The sequence below is a fragment of the Synchiropus splendidus genome, chromosome 8, assembly GCF_027744825.2.
Source record: "Synchiropus splendidus isolate RoL2022-P1 chromosome 8, RoL_Sspl_1.0, whole genome shotgun sequence".
NCBI lineage: Eukaryota > Metazoa > Chordata > Actinopteri > Syngnathiformes > Callionymidae > Synchiropus > Synchiropus splendidus.
This window is the reverse complement of record NC_071341.1, coordinates 20,052,224-20,077,850: the sequence shown is the minus strand read 5'-3', so window position 1 is coordinate 20,077,850 and position 25,627 is coordinate 20,052,224. Positions and strand designations below refer to the sequence as shown.

The window sequence follows — 25,627 nt, the reverse complement described above, 5'->3', positions numbered from 1 at the left end:
CGCGTCAGTCTGTTTGCATATGAATCCACATAAAAGTAAAAATGTATCCACTCGTCTGTGTCCATTTAGTCGCTCTTTAATTCTGTTAAAACAAACAAACAAAAAAAGAGATTAAAATAGCTCCACATGAAGCGGACCTGATATACAGATCAGTCAAATATGTATATTTAATATCTAATCTATGGCTTTTAACTAAGCTTGATGCATCATTTCACATCAAATATGTTATGCTCTTCTTATATATCCCACTTATTTACACGTTATTAATATTAATTACACATCAAAAATAGCCTTCACACTCATTTTAAAAGATGAATATTTGTATTGACACATTCCTCTCACTCTGACGTTGACTGACCAGCTAATAAAGTCTGGCCCTCACAATATGCCTCCGGATGTGACTCATGAGTTACCTCTATTGTGTCGTAGATCCAGCCCAAGAACTCTGCCACTTTGGTGTAGACGCCTGGGTAGTTGGGCTGGGCGCAGCCGTGGCCCCAGCTGACAACCCCGATCAGCCTCCAGACGTCGTGGTCCTGGCAAACCAGAGGACTCCCACTGTCCCCCTGATGAGGTACAGTTCCATTCCAACAATGATGGATTGATAAACACTCGCACAGCGCTTCATTTTTAAGACCTGGCAAGCATCCATTTTCCCATCCGTGTATCCGGCGCACAGCATCCGCTGCGTGATCATCCCGTCGTACATGCAGGAGCTGTTGCATTTCTTTGTACTGATGATGGGGACCGCCGCTTCTTTCAGGGCCTCGGACAGTTTAGTCGGCCCTTTACCTGCCGTCGTGTTTGAATTAGAACTTCAACTGATAGTTTTAGCGCCTTTCACTTCTACCTTCAAGAGGCACTGTATGTCCCCACCCGGAGATCCAGCACTGCGTCCCGCTCGGAGGGTCGTAGTTGTACTGAGGTAAACAGATGGGCCGGATGGTATCTGGGGGATGGAAACAAGTTTCTTCCCAGAACTTGTTCAAAAAGTTCCTCATTTCCTCAAGCTACCTGAGAAGTTCAGCGGTGTCTGCAGTTTCATCAGAGCGATGTCGCTGTCCGTGTCCCTGCTGTTGTAGTCCTGGTGGTGAATGATCTTCTCCACTGCGTGTCCACTCTGCCGGGCCATGTTTGTGGATGTGCGCTCCACTATGCCAGCATAGACCGTCCAGCTGGATAAATGAGGCACCCTGTTGCTACCAGTCGACAAACATTAGCATTGGAATGTCAGAGAAGCATCACCGTGTCATTGGAAATGAGAGGTTCTTGTTTGCCATATCACTGTCCAGCCCAGAACCATGGAGCTTTTTGGACCATCCATTCTCACCATTACCAATTTCTTAAACTTATATACTCATTTATTTTTATGTCAAATTGCCATATTCTTACTTTTATCGTATAACATATGACATATAACATTTCAATGTATTATATTATTATAATTATGTTTGTAAGTTATTCATATAATACATGTTCTTGTAATACATGTTCAAATTCTTTTGCTTTCTTAATATTTTGATTTAAAAAATACCCTTTTTTAAATATAGTCATGGACTTTTCTCAACGATACATTTCTAGATTTACTCATATTTTTATTAGTGGTGGGAGTTAATCGCGACAAATTTATTAATCATAACACGTTAAAATATTTTAATCGCAATTCATCATTTTATTTTAATTTAATTTAATTGAACAGTTTGCTCTCCAGACAACAGGGGGCCTTTGCAGGAGGAGTTCCTGGTCCACTGCTCACACTGACGCACAAGACACGTGGCAGCGAGGATGATAACAACAACAACAAACATGGAGGAATCCCTGAACAAAAGCAAACAAAAGCATCTGTTTGCTTTGGTTCAGGGATGTTTTTTGCTACACAATGTCCAGGGTTTCCCATCCCTAATTTTTATGTTTTTTTTTCAATATATTGCCTTTAAAAAAAACAATTTAAAACACTGTCGAGGTACATTTCTTCTTTTCAAATGTTTGAGTAACATTTTTATATTTTTAATTATATAAATATGATATATTCATCCCTAGCCCCCTCGGGATTTAAACCGGCCACCCCTATTCTGTGCCCGCATCTGGTATTTAGTTAGCAGAAGGTCAGCAGTCTTACTTGTGCACACAGTGAGCAGCTGTGAGGATCCATTGGCGAGTGATGACGGAGCCTCCGCAGAAGTAGTCATTGTTGTAGTAGAGGCTCACCTGCCAGGGCCAGCTACCCAGCGCCGCCTCCCCGCCCCCGACGATTTTGGAGAACGTGGCCCTGGTGCCGCATTCTGCTCAAAAACATATGAGTGCAGGGGGAGACTTGTGTTTGCTGGGTACGGTGGAACCAGAGAAATGGATTTATTCTCACCGAAACATTGCAAGGCGATCACCTTCCCAGTGCTGCAGCTCCCTCTAAATGAGAATAAATTGCTTCACTAATGGTGCTTAATTAAAGCGTCAGCGGCCGCCGTTTTTTTTTTGTTGGAGACAAATTGCTTTACCTGAATTGCCACATAGTTTCCAGATTGCTTTTGTGTTGGGGGGTAATTTGCATAAACCCGTGTGCGTAGTTGGGCCAGATATCGGTGATATTGACGCCTTTGTGTTTGGTCAGTCTGGAGAGAGAGAGGGAGGGAGAGAGCGAGAGAGAGCGAGAGAGAGCGAGAGAGAGCGAGAGAGAGAGAGAGAGCATATGCAGAAGGTGGGCGAGGAAAGAAAAATGAGCGCACGTCCGAGCAAATATAATTCAACCCTTCAAGGCTGGCAGGATGATTAAACTACGGGCAGGTAATAAAGTGTAGAATGTTCCGTCATCGTGCTTCCGGAGACCAACCTGAGATGGCCCAGCTGTCGACACACCAACGTCCCCAGTGATGAGTTCCACCTCTCGTAGCACACTGGCAGCCAGGTGGGCGGCGTCTGGCCCAACTGGATCTCCAGCAGAGAATTCTCCGCGCTGATTCTGTAAAATACTGAACCTGATTGATTGAAAATCCCTGCAGAGACAAACTCGTACTCGGTGGTAATGAATGAGCCCCCGCTACAACTAGCGTCCATGCTAATAAGGTCAATAGCTCCAGATTATGATGGATGATGTGTTGAAGGCCGTCATTAGAGCAAAACAAGAAGACCTCCGTTATGAATCTCCCACCACGGTGGTGTTAGCTTGAGCAGCAACACAGTTGCAGCAATGAAAAAAGTTGGGTCGGTAGCGACCACATGGCTAGCAACAAAGCTGTAGCCATCATGGCTGGGAACAACCTCACTGCAACTATAGCCACCACTCGCACAGCTTCTACTACTCTGGACTTCAGTCCACAACATCTACAACCTACACCACCACATCTCAAACATCCCCACCTTCAACCACCACCACAACCAGAACAATTGCAGCCATGCAAAAGCTAACTCTCGACGCAACAACAAACACACCCCATTTACAAACCAACATATCGACAATTGCCTTGTCCACATCTATCACATCTAATTTCCGGACTTTAGGCCGCTACTTTTTTCACGCGGTCTGAGCCTTGTGGCTTACTCAACAGCGCAGCTACTCTATGGATTTTTACAGGCTGAAATCAGATGAAATCAGAGGGTTTTTATTTACCCTTGAAGAACTCAAGATGCACTATTTTCCCCCCTGTGTCCACAGCTCCAAGTCGATCTCTTGGAGGTCTGGAATTGAGAAGAATTGTGGTGTCGGAACTTGGGGCACGCAGGCAAAAACGGCACATTTTGTGCGCTTTAATGTGAATAAAAGATGTCAGACGCTGTCTCGAGGCAAAGTGCGTTCGGCTCAAAAGTCCGACGTGAACACAAGTGAGTCAGGATTTGGCCGCTGACTTGATCCCGGCTGGAGAGCTGCACCTTGTCTATTGTGAGAGCAGCGTGGATAAATCAAGACGCTCCGTATTACGCTGCTTGTTTCTACTATTTCCTTCCTCTCAATGCTGGACCCTGTTTTCAAAACTAGTTTTGAAAAGTGTTTTTAAGCTGGTGCACCACTGACCTGTCTACGGTGCAGACAGCACCACTGAACCTGCAGCTTATAGTCTGGTGCGATCTCTTTTCTTTCTTAAATTTTCTTATTTATAATTCATATTCGGTGCACTCTATAGTCCGAAAATTACGGTACTGTTGTACCTGCCAACCACATCCACCACCTCTGCATTAAGATCCACTGCATGACGGATAACATCCCAACAACAATGCCACTGAAACATTTCCAACCACACATTATGACTCGCACCACAGCAACTCACATAGCAATCACTTCAACCATTGTGAGAACCGCAACAATGCCCTTATAGGCATGTCAGTGTGCCGCACGATGAGGTGGAATTGACAGTGAAATTCATTAATGTTTTAACATTCATTCCTGCCAGCACTTTGTCACTGGTTTCTATTGCCCGCCTTTAAAGCTGTTTCACTGTGACTCATAAAGGGATTTCAGTCAACTCTTAGCAATAAGGAAACCAATTTGAAATCCAAGTTCAGAGAGCGATTACAGATGAGTTTTGCCGGATTATTATGAAGCACGGAATTGTAAGTGATGTTTGGTTATATCTAGATAAAGAAGTGAAATGAAATCTCAGAGTTCTGTGCTGGATATCAAAGGTAACTCACCTTTCCTGTGGTCTGACAAGGAGGTTTCCTCTGTCATGTTGCATGGGAGGCTTCCAGTGAGAAGCTGTGTATCCCAGAGTCCTATTGGAGTGTGAGAGGAGGGCCTCAGTAGAAACATGCCAGCATGTGGTAAAGACAAAAGTCAATTAGACGCCATTTCTCAAAGCTGCTGGGATCTTGTATTGGCCATTTAGTTGTTTGTGTACTAATAATAGGTATAGTCCTTCAAAACTCTGATTTGAACTGCAGCTCAACACAAAAAGCAACCAGGTAAAACAGCACTGCGTGTTGGAGTCATGGATTGTGTGTCCAAGTGCAGAAAAATGGAATCAGTTGTGCTCAAACACAGCAATGGATTAGGTTGCAGGTGTGCGACTGTGACTCACCTACGCCAAGAGCGAAGCCTCCCACAAGTCCGACCACACACAACACAGCCAACGACCAGAGCAACCTGTAGACTGTAGTGAGTAAAGTCAGTGTCTTTGAGAGCAGGCTTTGTTGTCATGACCCTACCAAGAGTCGAGTGAGGGGAAGAAGTCAACCTCTTCCAGCAGGCCGCGCTGCTCTCGCTTTGTTCGGCCGTTGCTGTTGGATCCAGGTGCGGCAGACGACTGGCCGCTTCTGTGCTCCCAATATCTGGTAGTTTGCCTCCAGCAGCTTTCTAGAATTGAAACAGCCATCTTTACCAAGTGAATTATGTAGCTAGTCATGCATGTACATGGACTTTAGTCCTCGAGGGGGGGTTGAGGAGCAATGCTTATCCTGGTTCTCAGAAAGGATATGATGACTGTCATTTTGTGTACCATGGGTCTTGAAAAGTGTGACGTTAGACCCAAGATTAACTCAGCTGACAAGTGTAGGAGTAAATAAACAGCATCTTCTCAACATCTTGTTTAAGGATGAAGCGACTCGCTTGGGGTCCAGCTCCTCGGAGTTGGTCCTGTGTGGGAATGAGATCCTTCTCCAGTTGGGCAAATCTTGGGGTTCTTGTTCTCAAACAAAGGACGGATGGATGAAGACTGAAGGTCTGACTGAAAGCGATAGATAATCCCTGGACTGGGAAGGTCAGGTGACCAGAGGAGGCTCAGAGAAGAATGAAGAACGATTCTTACATTTTCTCCAAACAATATTTTCTACTCCATTGCAATCCAAACGTATTACCCGCCGTCTAAATCGCATTTCCTGATTGTACAGAACTTCTCGGTGTTGGCGTTCAATTGTGCTTCTGTCAGGCTAACTAGCTAATTAGCATCTGCTTTATAAGCAACATATTGAGCGAATTACCGTAATTACAATAAAGGTCCCTGTAGATGTGAGACGCAGGGTCGGAATAGCACAATTACTTTGCAAACTCCATCTGAATTAATGCCGCACCATCTGCTACCTTGGTGTTTTCCTGACTCTTGAATGTGGCGCCACATTTAGATTTGGACGCAGAGTTTTGAGTGTGAGAAGATATCAGAGATCAGTTTAAAATCTCTGGCACTAAAGGCGGAGAAGAGTTTGAAGTCTTCCTTACCATGTTTCTCTCAGTCAGTCCCGGGACAGGCTGTGAAGTTCACCGTCACCTGTAGGCCTGCGCTTGTGGTCCACAGGTCCGACACGCTCGCAGCTGTGGCACCATTTAACGGAATGCAACTCTGGACTTTCCCTTCACAAAGAGATCATGAGGTCAGCGGTGCATTGAATGAAGCTGTTGTTTTGTCGGGGGACTCGTGGGGCCTGTGTTACCCAGTCCTCAGCTGAGGTGGGAGCCAGGTGATAAAGAGGATGTTCACTCGCCGGGAGATTACTCCTTCTCCCAAAGACTCGGCGTGACCTGACAGCTCGCCGCTGCGCTGAAAAGGTCATTATTGCAGATTGTTGAAAAGTCTTGTATTATGTCAATCCCATCTTTTGAAATCGTCTCTCAACACTCGAACAAGATGAAGTCTGTTCCATTTGTCTGATGACAGATGAGACCCCATTTTTTCCTCCTCCTCTCACCTTCCTATCGCTCTGTCGATAGGGTGTTTGGATGTTGGCTGCAGACTTCAAATGCGCAATAGGCTTTTTGAGCGAATACAAATGTGGATGCGGACATTAAAACCAGCTGCCTGTCTTTGATTCCTCTGGAGATTTTAAAGAAACAACCAATTAATTTGGTTATTCAAGCGTCGCCTTCGAGTGAGCTTTGGGATTTTCAGATGTCCAGGTGATGGGGAAGCTACTGCCAGGAAGAAAGATGATATTCCTCCGGCAGTCCAAGTCATTTTCATGAAATAGCCATGGCCAATTTGGCTCTTCTAACTGGTGTCTTCGGGAATTATTTAAAAGTCAAACAGAGAATAATGAGCTCTGCTGTAATGGTGTAAATAGTGTAGTCTAGAAAAGCAGCTGATGCCGATGCTGACTGGGTTTAGAGGTTAATAACGTTTGAGAGTGGCTCGGAATTGTTCTGCTGCTGGGACAAATAGGAGACAAGGGTGATGATGGATGTGTCCTGGGCATTTTCACTCAGATTAGATGTCTCCCTCTGCTGGTGGCCTGTTATCGCTGACTAGATTAGGGGTGGACCTGTTCTGTAGATTTGTTTGAACAAAGCCATATAAAACATCACTGACACAAGCCTTTGCACAAAAGAAACTAGCCCTCGACCTTTATAGTCGGAGGTGATCGACGTCACTTCCATGAAGCTGAGGAGCTTTGTCATCCATGAGAGACTCAGAGAATCGGTGTTCCTTCTCATCGGGGCGCTATATGAGGAGGCGCTTTTGACTTCCACCTGGACACCATCCTAGTGAGGTACTTAGAAGACAGAGGACACGTTCTTCAATTTCCCCGAGGCAACCTTCCAGAGGCATGAATGACGTAGTCTGTCCATTTGTACGTCCGCCTGTCTGTCTGTCCTGTAGTCTGCGTTGATATGCAGAATACTGCATATCAACGCAGGATGACTTGGGAAGTGTTGAAGTGGTGTTTCGATTTGACTGCACTCTATAAACCTGCCAGTAGATGTCTCTGTTTCCCCCGTGTCACCACCAGACTAGAGTTCATACTTGCATCAAAATTACACATGAAGCTGTCCATGATGCTTCTGAGGAATGATTGTTTAGAACAAAAAAACCTCCAGATACGTGTTAAATTCTACAGCACCACAACGTATTCCATTTTTGTGGACCATGAACATGTCAGAGATTATTATTGACCGTCATCATTCAAGAAGTTACTGGGGGATGAAACCACTGATCAGTGATGCTCGAACACCACAGTTCTGCCTATTCAGAGAGCGTGAAGCAGTAAACCTCCTGTTGGAGTCTGAGATAAGTGTCAGCTGTAGATGCATACTGCCCTCTTTTGGATGATTTCAAACTTTCATTTCAGAGTGAGAATGACATCCAATCCATAGCAATAGGAGTCTTCTCTCATAATCTGTCCTCTTATTTCCATCTATTTCCCCCGCACAACAGCTTCTCCAGCCCGTCTGCCTTTCCACAGGCAATTTAAAATCTGCTGCGTGTCATAGTCACGACAACAGTCGAGTCAGGTCAAGCCATCACAGCCGCTGAACACTCTGAGCGTGTATTGAGAATGGCAGACTGTCATGTAAGCGTTGTGTGTGGTGACTTGTCGCAGCTAATGACGGCGAGCGCGGACGTAAGAGCAGTCTCTTCCCTCGGCAGATGGCGGCTAATGTGGTTCTGCTCGAGCTGCCCACTACACTGGCTCTAATTAAACAGAGGAGATTACATTATCACCGGCTCCCACTCAATCTGCCGTTCCACTGAGCGAGGCCTGGACATGGGGGGGAGGCCAGAGATCAGACCCGGCTGCAGAGGTGACCGCTTTTTTACGACAAACTCGTGACAATGTGAAGCTTGTAGAATTGAAAGAAGGACGTAAACCAGGGCAGAAGCAGTATGTTTGTTCCTCTATGTTCAGAAATAGACCCATGAAATGGAACTGATGCTGTGGATTAAAAATGTAGGGAGTCGACTTGTAACAGCACAGCGGGGTTGTTGCTCGTGCTCGGCCTGTCATACTTCTCCTTTTGGCTCTGAGACGGAATGAGTCAATGTGTTATTTTGAATGAGGATTTGTGTTTTCTATTGATGTGCTTCACATTTTAAAGCCACAGTCTGTGGCTGGCTGACACTTACTACAGGGTGTCCATAAAGTCTCTGCCTTCGCCATAAATTGTTTAATAAATTGTAAATTTAGTGGTTTTGTCTTTTGACTCAAGCATGTGTTACGGTTGTTGTTCACCATCTATCGCAGGTTGTCAGGGATACAAGTGCCGTCAGCTCGCTATTTTTCCCCTTGTTATATGGTATCATGCTTTCGGCATGTGTCACATTTCTATATAGGCATGAAGGAGTCTCAATCACTCTAAATATGAAATACTTTCCATTCATAGGTCATAAATGAAAGTGCTAGCCTTTTTTCAATATACTTATTTCACCTGTTGTTTCCAATAATACCAGGAGCGTCAATTTTTTTTTCATTTTCAGTCTATATGCAATTCCATTTGTAGTTCCTCATTCATTGAAATCTGTTTTCCAGTGATGAGGCTTCATGCAACAGTGTCCTAATTTTCACAGCTCAATAGGTGGCGCTCTCGGTTTAAAAATGACGGGCAATTTCATAGAAGTGGCTTGAAAAATGAGGACGCTGTTTCATGAAGCTGCGTTTCACTCATGCAAGTGTTTGGAATTTGAAATGCATTAAATTCATGTTTCTGGGTCGCAGAGTTTCATTTTTCAGAGACGTTTCTGCAACTGAATGCATCTGAGAATTCAAACTTTCCTGTATATTAACGTATTAATTTGCATATAAACTTAATATTCATTCATACCAACGTCAATTTTTCTGAATATAGCACAACTATTATTTGCTATTGGTTGATAGTTTAGTGAATGTAAAGCGATACTGGGACTGTGAGCATCACAATCTTAATAATAATCATTATAAATAAGTGTGAGTTCCCATATATATTCAAATGAATCAGATGTATTGTGGCGATGAATCCGATCCCCAAAATGCTCCTCATCTCAGTTAAAGGCTCGGTCACATCACCTGAATGTGCAGAGAGGTCAGTTTTGTAGATTCCCAGATTTAAGACAAAAGAGTTCACTAAATATTACAACACTCAACTGAACAGGTGGCGCACTTGGCCTGCAATCTGGGCCACGAATCCACATCAGGTCAAGCCTCTCTGCAGCTGAAATGAGCCGACAGCTTCTGCCAAAACATCACTGATGTTCTCTGCACCCAAGTGTGGCATTTGTCGCCCCCTGTTGTCTGTTAGCGGAAGTTGTATCTCCCAAGGACTGGTTCTGTTTTCGGGGGCTTGTCTTCCTGTTGAAAATCACCTGAAAAGGAAAGCACTCTTTGTGCGTTAAGCTGAAAGCAGAAGCAGGCATGAAATAAAAATGTCCGCCACTTCATGTATAAATATTGAACTTGTGCGAAGTGGAACCAAGTCTTCAGACCGTACCTTGGTCTGAAAATCTTCTCTGATAATCAGGAATACACTTGCTGAAGCCTGTTTGCAAGAGTAAACTATTCTTCCTCCTCTTCTTAAACTTAAAAATAACAAATTTAATCTCATATCAGTGTCATTGGCACCACAAGTGCACACATTTCCACTGTTTTGTGTTGTGTGTTAAATGTGGTTATAGGTGGCAATACTGCTGTTCAGTCCGAATGGTCATGGCAAACATCACCGTAAGGAGCAGGACACTTGTGTGACTGGAAATCCACATTTTGCCGCTATAAAAATGTGGATGTTATCACTGAAAGTAACCCTTGTTGAATCACGGTACACAGAGTGTTTCAGATCAAGCATGTTTTTCAAGAGCATGTGGTTGTCTGGACCGTGGTCAGTCAGCGTGCTATCTGTTACTTGGAATAGGGCACACTGAATAACAAATCACTGGAGCTTGATTCAGATGTCATGCTTTGAGGTAGAAATGGGATCGGACGTCTGACCTTTTGTGGAGGCCCCAAATATTTGCTTGTGTGAAACAGAAGACTTTCTTCAGCCTTGAAGTACCTGTCCAGGTGCTGAAATCAGGAGCAGAGTTTGTGCGCTTGTGTGCGCTTTTTTAATGTGATGTGATGTCTGCAAACATTTGTTATCCATCCGTTACATTCATAAGATCAGAGGTGGAAACACTAGAATTCCAAATGGGTGCGATCATGGTCATCACACAAGCAACAAAACAACAAAAACTGAGCAAGTTGGGGGAGAAAATGACCATTAAACAAACAATAGCTGGGAAAATGTTTCACCAGAGCGTTATATTCGGATGAATTCTGTGTCGTAAAACTGGATTGTAACTGCCACTATAACTAGGGAAGCCTGGTGTGGTCCCCGTGCTTCATCAGGAGACGTGCTCATTGCACATCTGGATTAAGATATTGGCCAGCTGTGAGTGTGGCAGGGAGCCATTTGAGGTCGGAGCGGTCCATCTGTGGGCTCCTGGACCAGATGACACGTAAAGTAAACTGTGAGGGCTCGTGGCCGCCGCCAACAGAAGCATGGCACGGTCGAAATTGATAATGTGGAAATGAGATGCCAGAGGAATTAGGAAGCTCACCCGCTGAGGCGGATTACCAGACTTTACATCTGTCACCGTGGAATTAGGAGGATGATGGAGGTGATTGTCATGACCGAACAGCAAACCGGAGCATGGAGGGTCTGAGACTGCCGGGTCTGAGTGTATTCTCCACATTTTTCATGGTCGTAATATTGATTCACTTTGTCTGACCATGTGGCTGAATTTGTATTGTAGCGCATATTAAACCTTATAGCACGATTTGCAGTTTATTGTGGTGAATATTTCTGGTTAATGTTCAAATATAAAAATACTGTAATGTCCAGCTGAGATTTGTCCTTCAATATAAAACTTTATTGACCCTCTCATGAGGAAATTCCTCATCAGTGAAGGAGGTCCAACAGTTCACGTTGGTGCCAGATGAATCGTATCGAGATGTTAGTCGCAAGAAAGTTCATTACGAGAAGTCACTCAGCGTGAAGCAGATCGAATGCTCCTGAGGTACAGATTAGTGGTCAGTCAGTGGAACGGCTTCTCCTAGTTAAGAATGACATCATCAAGCCGACAAGTTCAAGTATCTCAGGATTTTGTTTATCAGTGAGGGAAGAACAGACAGTGAAATTAGCAGACGACTCAAGGCAATCGTAGGGACGCTGTATCTGCGCGTCCTGGTGAAGGACGGGTGGAGCCAAAAGCAAAGCTCTCACTTTAGCTGTATGTTCCTTCCCTTCTGAACATGATGGACAAGACAGGAACATGATGTACTATCAAAATTCCAAATGTAAAATTTCCTCTCATAGTCTTGCAGTTTATAACTAGGAGTGAAAGAAAATTGTGACACTCAAATATCGCAGTACTCCACGATATTGTATCAGTATTTATGCTCAAATATTGCAACACTTAATTGTGTGATAATCTCTTGATTTATTGGTGGATTATAACACTATTTAAAACATAAATACTTGTACATGCTGCTGCATTTGTGACATGTTTAATACTAATAAAGTTGGCTATATTTTGTTGACAAAGGAAGTTCCTCTGTTGGACTCCCAAATCGAACTGAAAGTCTAACTGGACTCCTTTGTTTTCAGGCACGTTAGAGTTAACTGCACTATCTGAGTCTCCCCCTAAAAATGATGGCTCTTGCTTCCAAATATTACAATACATTGCGGAGCTTGTAGTATTGCAACATATGGTGTCATTCCTCATGTATTGGGATACGTATAGTATCGCAAGACACTCACCAATACACAGCCCTAACTATAACTATGAACTTTGTGAACAAAGTAAACAGTATTTCAGTTAAAACCATTGTTTTTTATCGGTAGTTCCATAACCTATAAAAAAGTAATTCACTCTTATGCCCTTGTTCATTTGGGAAAATGGAGAAAAAATGCTGAATTTTCCAGAATGATTGACTTGATCCAAGTGTAAAAAATGGAGGGATAGCAAACGCTTAGGTTCCCTACTGTGTAAGGAGTTTCTCTGACTTTTTATGGATTTAAATATTCCAGTGGGTTGGAGTCATTGCAATTCATCCAATCCAGCTAGTTTAAGACCATTTGTTTTTCCAACACAAACAGGAGAAAGTGAGAATGCTTAAAATAGTCAATATTTTATTCTTTTTTTGACCATGCCACTGAACACTGACGCATACAGAGTTGTGCCTGAATCCACACAGAAAACACTTCCACACACGGTGTTACAAAGCTGTAATGAAAAAGGATTTTTTTTCTTTTTTTTTACTGCACACATGGCAAGAAGAACGACCCTGATTGGACACCGGGTCAAGTCTTTGCTCCGGCCCTGAGGTAGACAGACATGGACGATAATCTAAAACAATGCTAGTTACATCCTTCTAGGACAAATCAAAGGACATCTGCATCATCACAACATAGAAAGATCAAAGAAAAAAACCCTTTTCAGACAAAAAGTGCTCGATTTCTTTTGGTCCAGCGAGGAAAACTCCACGTATAGTGCATGTAGAGAAGATACAGTGAATGTGTTTTCATGGCACTGAGTTAACATTTTGCGATGCACAAGCTTTTTTTTTAATTCTTTTTTTGTTTTTACCTGGAGATCCTTCCTTTTTTTATTTTTTATTTTTTCTTTCTCTTGAAAGGAACGATTTCAGACGCACTTTTACATCAAAATTGCTCGCAACTTGCATCAGATTCTCAGCCACGATCACAGTATGTTGCTTCCAGTTGCGATATTCAGACGCGGGGATCTACATGGCAGTCTATCTTTAATTCAGTAACATTAAACAAACACCCAGAGACGACTACCAAACTGCACAGACCCACGTACTCGAAGCATATCGACGCTCTACGTATTTATAAAAGAGGCACGAGGGAGGGATTTAATCAGATCGGACTTATAAAACACAAGATCAAATGTAAACAGCAAGTGACTGTAATACAAAAATACAACATGTTTAACTCTAAACGGCCTGCGTCAGGCTCACGTGAGGGAATAACATACTGTGACAGTAACAGCTACACAATATAACCAACAATAACCTGCTCATGGTGATTCACGTTTTTGTAAAAAAAACAACATATTTTCTTGATTTCTTTTTCATCTAGAAAATCATTGACGCATTAGACATCTATAAGCAGGTTGTTAGAAAACACACGGTAAAGCCAGAGTTCAGGCTCTTCTTTTTTTTTTTTCAACATTTAAAGTCTGCATGTAATGAAAGCAGTCATTTTTAAAACGGAGAGGTGTGCAGAAGTAGCGTGGGCTCCGCGGGGGATCAGGAGAAACGGGCCGTGATGATGATGATGATGATGATGACGACAAGTATTTGGTAACACAGACGACATAAATGGCTATTTCATTGCAAATAAAAGCCAGTCACCTCGAATACAAAACAACGCTCACTGCAAGTAAAACAAGGCGATAAAAGAAATTAGGTTGGCAGCGATTCAAGTAAAACATGCAAATAATAAACTCCGCAGAAACACAAAATGAGGCGAGAATGTTTTGTTTTTTTTTCTTCTTATGTTAACCGGACAATCATAGGAGATGTTTGTGGGACGGTATTGTGTTTGTGTGATTTATGCAGTCGGGCGTTCGTGCTGGGAGATGGAGTTGCCTGGAGGCTGTTGTCATAATCATTCTGCAGGAAGTGAGACTTTTTTTCCAGGAAAGTGAAAGACTGTTTTGGGTTTAAAAAAAATGTTTTCCCTCGTGACATTTCTATTAAAGCATGTTGCATTTAACAAAAAAAAATATTTTGGTGTTTTTCACAACTGCTTACACTATAAAAAAAGGTTGTTTTTTCTGTATTCTTTGTACAATTGTAGGCCAGAAAAATATAGTGAAAAAATGTTTATGAAAATTTAAAGGGACGACGAGAGTATATATTGTTGCTGTCATTATGTGCAACTGAACCGCAATATTTGACAGTTTTTTTTCTGATTAAAAAAAAAAATCACAAACTTGTTTGGTGTAAAATACGACATGAAATATTTTCTGAATATTCATATTCATTAAATTAGGTTAAAAAATGCCATAATTAAATGCAACATGCTTGTCTGAAAATGTCAAAAGGCTGGCATTATTTCCCATAAAATGATTCCGGGAAACAGCTTGGAAAATGACATCAACATTTTTTTTGCTCCTCATTTTCTTCCTCTGACGCTCGACACTATAAATTACTGGCTCAAGCATTCCAATTGAGGGTGATGTGGTGTGATGTTACGCGCATGTTTTTGGATGTTAGGAAGTGCTGGAGTAGTTGCATGAACCACTGTGATGTGATCTTTAATATTCAGACTTGAGCTACAAGCCTGGTTGTGCTGAAAACCTGTGCTGTGATGTCATCATGAAGGTGAGAAAAGCCTTTTAACGGTGTCATAAAACCACTGCAGCTCTGTCGCTGGATAGCAACAGTGTGCTCTCGTGTGTGCAGTCCAAGTCCTGCTCAGACGTAACAGACGTACAAGTAAGTCTTTTCTATCCTCCAGTCGGCCGGCACCTCTTCGGGCTTGTGGCCCTTCATGTGCTTCTGCATGGCGGCCAGACTGGGGCAGAAGTCCTGGCAGATGGTGCACTGGTACGGCGAGGCTCCGTTGTGCGTGCGCAGGTGTTTGATCATGGCCGAGTAGTCTCTGGACCGCTGATGACACAGCTTACACTCAAATGGCTTCTCACCTGAAAAATTCAGCGGCACAGCATTAACCTTGTAGACCTGGAGACTCTCGGGTGAAACAGGACTCAACTCCGATCACCGTCACTGTACGGGCTGGTGTCGGCGCGGCTCACGTCTCTGTGCTCAGCTCCACAGAGCTCATTTAAATGTCTTTGAATATGAGGCGTTTGCATTTTCAACTTATATGTGACTTTGGCAAGGTCTTCTGCAGCCGGTCTGCCTGTAAATGAACTTGGAATTCAATGATATTTTCCAGAAATGTTGATAATAGCACAAGGAACAGATGATTACATTGTGGTGGTCTTCTTATTCAGATTTGTTGCTTGCTGGAAGTCTACACTCTCTCAGGTGCAGTTTTAGTTTCAGTTTTATTTCACCCCTTTCTATAAGTTCTATAAAAATAGTAAAACTTGTTACAAAAATGACAGCTACAATCATAAATATTACTGGCCTATGAAGATCTTTTTCACATTTTGCTGTGACGGTGGAACAACACATTTTTCCACCATGTTGAGACCCTGAAATCTAACTGCGATGAGATTTTGTTGCCAAAAATCAGGTCTTACTGTAATAAATATATTTCTTTTGATCTGATGGACTGTGATGGAAATAACATACATTTAATTCTACTCGGGTTGGGATTCATCTGATCAATTCTGATGGATCAATTCCGGACAAAAATAAATAAAAAATAAAAAAATAAAAATAAAAATAAATAAATGATAAATCTTAGATTGAGTCGTTCACTTGACAAAAAAAAATACACATTATGCAAATAAAAAAAATCTCTGAATAACAGAAAAATTGCGCTAAATTATTTCTTTTATTTTGATCAAATCATTTCCAAGATTCATAGCTATGTATTTCTGCTATTTTAACAGATGATTACTATTACATTTTTCTATTACATAAAGCTTATTATTAGTAAATACATTTTATTTGAATGGAATCCTTAATTGATAAAATGCTGCTTCAAAACTCGCACTGAACTGAGACTCTACTATGCGTTTTCTATCTGTTTGTTCAGTGGAAGCCTTTTTAGGACCAAATACCTGTAGTAGCAAAGTAGTTCTTTCCTAAACATGGAGCATCTTATTGTCTGGAAGAGGGCGACGTGGTTTCGTGATTAACTTGGAGCCTGGACGAACACGTGAGGGATGAGTGCGTGTGGACGGTATTCTCCTCAGGCGTCGCTCACCTGTGTGTACTCGGTAGTGCGTCTCCAGCTGGTGTTTGAGACTGAAGCGTTTCCCGCAGCCGTTGCACTCGTACGGCTTCTCGCCCGTGTGGATGCGTTTGTGGCCCCTCAGTGTGCCGTCGTCTCTGAAGCAGCTCCCGCAGAATTCACACTCAAACGGATGATCGCCTGAGAGAAGGAGATGTGTCACTCGCGAGGCCGATTCAGGCGTGATAGAGCTATTTGAGGACAACTTGGGCCTTGGCACGCCATGGTGTTGGCATGGTATGTTGCATATGGAGCTGTGTAGGTCAAATAGCCAGAAAGGTCTTGGACGCGCACGTCCATCTGGGGGCCGCTGTCCTTTCAGACGTCGCTAATGTTGTGACACGAGACGCGTCCTCTTGGCTGTCGGCTAATAGCTAATAAAAGTCCCGCAGCCATGTGCTGCTCTGTTCTCTATACTGTAGTTAATCTATTTCTCTCCTCGGACGAGGTTTTGACTCATCTCCAATGACCTATGTGTCTCATTATCTCAGTGTCCACAGCAACAGCCTAGTCAGAGGATACATTGCTCTCCTCATTACAGGCCGATTCGCCCCAATCCCCCGCCCCCTCCCCGCTGCGGAGCATCTGACATTTACAAAATGTTACTTCCAAGCAGAATGGCATACAAACAAGATCCGCTGCCATGGCCAAAACTCCTTTCACTTCTGTCTCTTCACATCAATTATGTATTTCTCCTGTCTAGACGTCAAGCTGTCCTGACAGCTGCAAGTGTTATTTAAGGTAAGAGAAGGAAGGGGGACATCTTCTCAGCAAATATCTCTCCGTCTCTCGCGGCGGTAGGACTCACACTCAGTGGAACACACAGACAAGTCATTTCCATTTGCTTTTCCTTCAATATTTATTTGGGTTTCCTCTATCATTTTGGCTAAACCACACGAGAACTGACAGCCGTGAATTGCAGTAGCCCAACGGCTGTCTAAGAACCCAAAAATATAAACTGGATGAAATTGTCCAAAACATGCAGCGGTACAGTGCTGTCATCGCCAGAGAGGTGAGTCAGTGGGGGGCGAGGGGGTGTGCATGCAAATCGATTCAGATCTTACAGGAGTCCACGGATACCAACGCAGCTCATTGTTTCGGCAGATGTTTGACTCTGAATGTTTTATGTTGGAAGAGAACAGAGGTGCATGTGAGTGCTGCCTGTGAAGCAAACACAATATTGTCACTTGACTTAAGCACCACACTTGAGTCACGTCAAACTATTTTGTTGGCGACTGTTAATTTCTAAAACGTAAGGTCAACAATTGTACTTCACTTCACTTGTTGAGCTTTGAGGAGCACTTGAACAGTTTAAAAACTTATCAACACTTAAAAATAAAGTTTTTTTTAAATAAAAAAATAAGTGTTATTAATTTGTTTTTTCACCTTGAAGGCCTTTTGCTGTTGAGCTTCAAAGGAAAATATGTTAACATCTTGACAAGCCCAGAGGTTTCATTGTATCTGAGAGATTATAAACAAACCGTGAAATTATTGAGCAATATCTATAGAATCTTTTCATTGGCGTAAGATGTTGAATCTAAATGTTAAAATGAGTCAGCAAGGAAGTATGTTTTCTTGCAAAATTTCAGATGATTCAAAAGTAAAAAACATGCTGGTTTGCCTTCCAAGATGTAACTTGCATTAGACAAAGCGCACGGACCATTTATGCTCAATGTTACGTACAGATCCGGATATAGATTCAGCCTTCTGTCCGGTCTCTTCACTCATTTTGTCCGTATTTCTTCCACAAACCATAAGGATATGTACCAAACGGAGTAGTACCACCGGAAAAACCAACAGCGGTGTTGCTGCTACTACCCACTATGTAGCTCTTATGAGACACAAAGAAGACATAGCTATGGCTGAAATTCTCCGTCCTCCAGTCTCTATATATTTGTCGGCCTCACCAACCTGTGCCTCTGTTTTCTCTTCTGTGCAAGAGCTACATGATCAATGCAACTTCCAGAGTCGCCAGACCAGAGTTTACTTTATATCAGTTGAATGTGACAAAAGATCAAACCAACTTATCGTAACACACTTATTTCCATTCATATTTTAATACCGGACACTTTTGTCTTTGAAAATCCGTAGTTCAGCACTATGGTGAGTCTGACTTGAGTCTTTTGTTTTGTTTCTTAATTCTTGTTCCTAAATACTGGGATAACTTCAACCTCTACACATCAGAGAATGAAGGGAATTGTAGATGTTGAGTAACAGTTGGAATACATTCTTCCTCAGATCCTTTTTAAGTAATGCAGGGATCCAAAAGTATTTTTCAACTCATTCACATACACAACTCAAGATGTACAACTTCATATAGCGTGTACAAACAGGCATGAAGTAAGAGAGGTGATGTAAAAGATCGGTTTGGTGTACCATCATATAAAATGAACGACCACTACATCACGTTCACGATCACAGCTTTTGTGAGGGGCATTTCTTACCAGAGTGTGAGCGCAAGTGTCGCTTGAGCGTGGTGTGGCTGGGGAAAGGGCGATCACAGTGGCTGCAGATGTAGCTGTGCATGCCTGCGTGGACCTCCATGTGCTGCTGCAGGGCCTTCTGGGTCTGGAAGCGCTTTGCACACAGCAGACAGAACACCGCCATGTCGGTCCCTGGAGAACACGCAAGACACAGACGCACAGTTATTTCCGTAGCACACACAGACAGGGCCTTAAGTGGGGAAACTGGGTCACTTCAACTTTGTGTGAGTCCTCTGAGGGAAAAGCTCCTTTCAAAGAGCAAGTGCCTCTACCTAAACTAACTCCTCTAAAAAGCCCAGAGGCACTTTCAACTGCGAGTCCTTATATGCTCTATTTTAAACCATGAAAGTCATTGTTTTCTTTAAGAATTTCCCACCCAGCATGCCAATCACACAATCAATGGCGTCTTCCCGGCGTGTTAGATGTGTAATTATTCTCTTCAGTCTGCACCAGGAGTCACATCCAGCCTGTGAAGTCTTCTGTCTCGGCTCTCGCCGAGCGGCTGATAGCAGCTCCACCCTAAATGATGCCTACACTATGCGCGCCGTGTAGAATGTTAAGTAGTGATATCAAGCCATTAAAGGCAGGACTGCAGGAAAAAAACACAATCCAGTTTAATCCTGTGTGTGACCTGGCATCTCTTTGGGGCTGCTTTCCTGTTGCACAGAGTGTGGCTCGGAATACAGATGGGAAGCGGCCGGCTGGAGAGTTTCAGTTAGAAAGGCAAAATGTGAGGAAGATCCATCAGCTGTCATACACTCCACGTCATTATCTATGCAGCCAAGACAAGCTGCATTTATAGCCTGTCTGGCTCTCCTTGTTCAGTTGCAGTTTCGAGCTGGCGCCCAATTCACTCATTCTGATGCTTCGCATTTATACTGGAAGAACACTGACCGCATAAGATGTTGCAAGGCTGCAGTGGAAGCACGGTCTGCTCTTAGCTTATGAAGCGTTCATATGCAACATTCCTGCATCTTGTTTTGTCCAGAGATTGAAAAAGAACAGATTGATGACTCATCATTAATTGTAGTTGATCATATTATTATTATTTTTAATCCATTCTACACACTCACATATGTATCAATTATCAAAAGTCCGAAAAATTACAATGTTATTTGGCGCTGTCGTGAAACAAATCATAAAGGTTTAAGCAGTGAGGTTGTAAAAACTTCTAGCACTTCTTGTACTACAAGTTCCATAATGCACTGCAACAGTTAGAACGCTTGTAAGTCTTGGTGACACCAGAAGCAGGAGTTTGTTTCAAATGTATATTCTTGATTCCACCACTTTCTTTCAGTATTTCAGATTACTGAAAAGCTTGAGTCACAAACTGCGTTTTTTTTTGTTATCTCAGAAAGGCATCAACTCCGCTCTCTGTCAAATGGCTGAGCTGAGAGGTTATGAGAGCAGATGAAGCAGGAGCAAACACTCTCAATCTCGACTCCACATCTACCGTCCGTCTTATTCCCCCATAGTCCCTCACATGGAACAACGCCCCAAGTTCCGGGTCTCGCTATTGTGGGCTTCCATTTTTCTACAGCTGACAACCAGTGTTTGGCAGAGTTGAACTACATGTGTTTTAACTACATTGCTGAACAACAATATGCTGATACATAGATACATATTTTGCTCTACTTCAAGTGTATTTATCTACTTTTTGTGCCATATTTTTTGCTAAACTACACTGAACGGTCGCCTCCATCACTCCAACTATGCAATATACATTTGAGCCGCTGACCACTGTCTCATATGGCACAAGCATATCAAGGACAACTCTCGAGCCACCACCCACTGTGTGACCAGGAACGTGCCTATAGACCATAAGTTAGTCGATTTGACGCTGAGTTAAATGTGTACAATAAGTAAAAGTAGTTGCTTAAGATATTTAACACGAGCGCTTTAACTATATTTTCCTGGCGCTGTTGTTCTAACTACTTCCTGGCTGTACTCCATGTAGCTTTACAAGGCATCCACAACACAACTACGGTCCCAAACTTGATCATGTTTGTATCACTATTTTATTCCATCTGGTCTCGGCAAACAGGTCATGTCAATTGTAATAAAGCCGGTCGTCCACAAGAACAATATTAATTCAGTATGTCAGTACGTGAAAGCAGCAGGCAGCCACTGTATGAATAAAACAACATTTACAAACGTGTTCAGACTGAGACCAAAGGCGTCGGCACACAAAACGTGCCTCTTTTTTTCCCTGAGTGAGACGTTAATACGGGATTATGAGGTCCTTATTTCTCTGTCTGCTCGGGTTGTAGATCACTTACAATGCTGGCTGGTCCCATCGCTCCTGACTGGGATTCAATCAGACATCTCCAGCGGAGGATCATTAGTAAACACAGGACTGTGTCGGCACTTCATTGGAATTCAAGTGGGGTTGCTGTGTCGCATTTAAAATGCAGTCTGATGAGGTCCACTAAATCAAATCATTTGTTACTGTTATTGAAGTGCCTTGAGGCAACTGGCAATTAAATTGGAATTAACGCGGGGAGAGGAATACCGCGCGCTCATACTAAGAAGGAGAGAGTGTCAGCCGCTCGCCGGTGGTTCAATCAAGTTAACCGACAAGAAAAGAAACAAATCAAATAAATTTGCGCCGAGAGCGGCCCAAGTCCAAAACATTTCACCGAGCATTGTTGTCGTATTGGCGCGTCTCCGTTCTCTCGAAGATGCGACTGGAGGCGGCAGGACGACGGCTCCTCGTGAGGGATTTGGGAATGTAAAAAGTGATCATTTGTAATTATTAACCGAGAGGATGAAAGACATTCCTCAACCTTAGCAATGCCCCCACCCCACCCCCCGCAGCCCATGAGCTGCACCTGTTCAGAGGTCTGAGTCTCTGCTCGGCACAAAGGACAGACAAAGAGGTCCAGGCCCTCGTTCACCGAGCCCATTAGTCATCGGCTCCTCACGTACCTCCGACAATCTCTGTCATTATGCCGCCGACTAATGACCAAAGCCCTCTCTCACCCACGGATCACAATATTTTAGTTGGAGAACAAAAGAGGCTCCTCTCCCGATGCCCCCGCGCGCACTCCCCTCGCTGCTTACGCGCCGGAACTCTTTGGATTTACTTTCCGCCGCGTCGGACTAAAGCGCTGTTTGTGCCAGATAAAGATCCAGACTCTGCTGGGGGGACATTTGGGGAATCAGCAAGTGGAATGTGTGTGACCTCTTGTGATGATGGAAGCGGCCAGCAGGGGGAGTGCTTTCTGTTCCAATGCAAGTCCAGGCCAGTCACGGTTACTTTCGCTGCAGGCCGAGCAGCACTGATCCTCCAGCCCACTGAATAACACATTAGCCACTCTGAAGCGGCTTCAAAGCGCCTTTAATTATCCCCGCACACTTTAGCAACAATCCTGGATCATAATTCAGCGCCGCCGTGTTCTGCCTGTTGAGGAAGTTTAATATTCTAGTGTGACGCTCGCAGACGCAAAGTCTGATCCCTCTGTCGCCAAGTACCCCGAAACTTGGGTGAAGGAATCAGACGAACGTTCTGTCACAAGAATCCCACTCTTGATCTGAGGTTGACACGCGGCGACGGCAGCTCGGCATCCGTTTGCAGTTCCATGCGACGCAACCAGCCGTGGAAATAAAAATAACAATAGCTTGATGTGTAAACAAAAAAAAAAAAAAGGGAGGCTGTTAGTGGCGGCCTTTTTCCTCGCTATGCTCACTTTTCAAACAAAAGGGATTTGCAGCCGTGGAGTTTTCCAGTAAGCTTTGGGAATAAGTGCAGATGAGCTTCTTTATGAGAGAATAAGCCCTAAAGTTGGCTGTCATCGCCCCCTGCTTTCTCACCCTTAACCAGACAATGGGCCTGGGATTTGGGCTCTAAGGCATGGGATGACCCCATGACCCTTGGCCCTGAATGGGTTAAATACCGGCTAATCAGTGGCCGTCCTCAAAGGCCGGACAGTTGACCGAGCATTGTGTTCTCATGCAGGAGCTTTAACAGTGGGAATAATCATTCACCCACTGGCAAAGAAAACTTTTAGTGCAGCCTTTGTTTTCTCTGAGGGACGAGCACGGTGGCTTCCAAAGCAGAGGTCCATCGGCGCGATTTCTAGCTACTTGGTGCCGGAGCCGGCGCTTGAGAAACAAGACCACGTGTCCAGGCAACCAGATAGGATCATGGCCCTTGTTGGGGTGAAGTGTTCAAGCTAATCCCTTCATTCACAAATAAGCACAGCCTGTTTCTTTTCAGGCGGCAGACAAAAGTTTTCCCACCCTGAGAAACTGGAAGTAAACCCGCCTCGAATTGAACAAGAGAGCGGCCCGCAAATCGCCGTCATCTCCTCTGTTCTGGAGCTCGACTTTAGCGTCTCAAGCGCCACAATTTAAATGATTAGCCTGTCACACACTAAATAATCTGTGCAGATCATGAAATAAAAGACAAATGAACAAGTTAAACTGTGATGAAATGAAGGTAAATGACTGCATTCATCCGCCAGAATTTCAGACTGAGATCAGAAAACGCGTCCAAACGTTCAAACAGAGTCTCGTATTTTAACACTCAATAGATTAAAAGCACAGCAATCTGGCAGAATAAGTAAAAACATGTCACTTCTTTGTTCTAGTTACTTCCTCTGAAAAGCATGGGAATCTATGTATTCATTTTAATACCTAGATTTAGAACACCTGCGATAATAATTTGAGGAGTTGCTGTTTTTATTATTTAGATCTTCGCTCTTGAAGAATCTGAGCAAGTGGAAAAGTGGCATTAATATTGAATAATGTGTCCAAAAGCTCATCTTTTCCAACAGCACTGAGATGTCGATGTTCCCTTCCACTTTAAGACTGTTGGACTTTTTGTGAAGAATTCTGTCCTGCACATTAAAAATGTACGTGGGAGGCCAAGTCTACTGTTTAACCATTTTCATTGTATTGTTTGGGATGAAAAGGATACAAATAAATCTCAATTGCTCTCAGTTGGGAAGACTGCCTTGGCTGGGTTTGGAAGTGAGGACACACAAGTCATTGATGCCGATGTCAACCGGACTCTCTTGATATCAGAGTGAGATAGAATCAGTTTTCCCATCAGCAGATTAATGCGAAGCGAATGAATATGAGACACTTTTAGCGTTCATGAAATGCATCTGAATGGTCACGTCAAGTTGCGTCATGCGTGTTAAAGTCCACAGTCACACTGCAGACTGTAACCTTAACTACGCTGCGAGGCTTCTCTTGTGTGTTCAGTGATCTCACTGTCTGCCGCTATCATGCCGACTACATGCTGTCCATTACCTCGCATGACCCTGCGCGTTCATGCTTCCTGCACTCAGTCCCCGGTGGGTGAAGCGTCACCACACACACACACAACCTACAGTACCTTAAACAACCTCGGGCACTCATCAGTCGCATGCTAATCTACCCGAGTGAGGAACAAGCCACTCCATAATTAATGCAACAAGAGATGCGTCGCTCGAGTTTAACCACCACTCCACCAAGGTCGTGCCTCTCTTCTAAACCTGGATCTCAATATAGGTCTGTGTGCATTACAGACGGCTCTCCTTGTGTCGTAATGGCCGTCGGTTGCATTCACTGCTGAATCACCGCCGCGGCGACGGGTGATGGACGTGCAGTTAGTGGAACTAAAAGGTCTGGATTAAGAGCGCGGCATTATAAAGCCTGCGCTGTATCTGAATGGAGCGGCGCACTGTTTAATTAGAGCTTGGACAGAAGGTAATATTATTCACTTGATGAAGCAGCCTGTAATGTGTGGAAACAGTGCAGCTGCTGTGAGTACACAAAGCCAGCACTCTTGTGGCTTCTGCCTTAAAGGCGAGGTGGCAAACTGCTCGGCCAACGTGGGAGAGGCCGATATTGTCTCCGTGTGGGACAATGACAAGCTTCAGCCCTGCGGCTCCCGAGAAAGGAAAGCGCTCGGCGCGACCCGAAGTCTTAATTTGGCCTCAAGATAGATTTTATTGGGAGTAGTTAGTCTTGGTGGCTTTATTTCTCGAGTCATATCGGGGAAATGATATGATCCCAAACAGCGTTACGCACGATAGACCAGGCATTCATCGATGTGGAGATAAAAGTGGCGTTCCCCAAAATAAAGTTAAGTGAAACCAAAGACATTTTCTCCATTGATCTGTTGCCAGGTCGTGGCTGTAACCTCAAAACTCCCCAGCCATTCTGTGGGATTCTGAGACATTCCAGCGCCAGAGTCTGCATTAAATCCCCACAAGTCATTCTTTCTTCAGCAGTCCAAGCAAAGAGGTCTGAAAGCTCCTCCAGCGCTTTTATGTTTTTCATAGACGTAATCGTTCCAGCCTGTTCCGGGTCGGTCCTGGGGCCTCCTCCTAGCTTCCTCTACAAGAGTCTCCAGTTAACTATTAACATTTGTCTTAACATTTGTTACCGTTTCCCACTCTTAGGTGGCGATAGTTAGTTCTCAAAAAAATAAAAAAAACAAGGGCCACAAGAATTTATATTTCAAAATCTGTGCGCCTTTTTTTTTATGTGTTCAGTTCTACTGGGTCTTAATCGAATCGAAATGCCCCGAAATAAGTCTGAATTTGGCTTCCTTGATCCGACAGACACCCCGATTGAACAAGCGCCTTTGTTGTGAGAGCAGTTC

General features: G+C 43.6%; 2 protein-coding genes across 2 annotated transcripts in view; both read right to left on the bottom strand.

Moving 5' to 3' along the window:
- Nucleotides 1-300: 300 nt before the first annotated feature.
- On the bottom strand, nucleotides 301-8,405 carry LOC128763469 (transmembrane protease serine 5-like). Its single transcript, XM_053872251.1, has 12 exons — nucleotides 8,361-8,405; nucleotides 5,137-5,284; nucleotides 5,010-5,081; nucleotides 4,624-4,704; nucleotides 2,828-2,966; nucleotides 2,496-2,609; nucleotides 2,363-2,406; nucleotides 2,120-2,282; nucleotides 1,015-1,199; nucleotides 851-949; nucleotides 638-792; nucleotides 301-566 (listed from the first exon to the last, which is right to left on the bottom strand). Exons 1-12 carry the CDS (start codon nucleotides 8,403-8,405, stop codon nucleotides 339-341), a joined length of 1,473 nt encoding a protein of 490 aa, XP_053728226.1. The 3' UTR covers nucleotides 301-338.
- A 3,656-nt stretch (nucleotides 8,406-12,061) lies between these two features.
- zbtb16b (zinc finger and BTB domain containing 16b) overlaps nucleotides 12,062-25,627 on the bottom strand; it is a 28,535-nt gene continuing 14,969 nt past the window's right edge. Inside the window, exons 5-7 of the mRNA XM_053873470.1 lie at nucleotides 18,991-19,161; nucleotides 16,520-16,687; nucleotides 12,062-15,323 (exon numbers count right to left, since the gene is read on the bottom strand). Of these exons, the coding sequence (XP_053729445.1) occupies nucleotides 15,094-15,323; nucleotides 16,520-16,687; nucleotides 18,991-19,161 (569 nt within the window). The 3' untranslated portion in view covers nucleotides 12,062-15,093. The remainder of the gene's footprint in view (nucleotides 15,324-16,519; nucleotides 16,688-18,990; nucleotides 19,162-25,627) is intronic.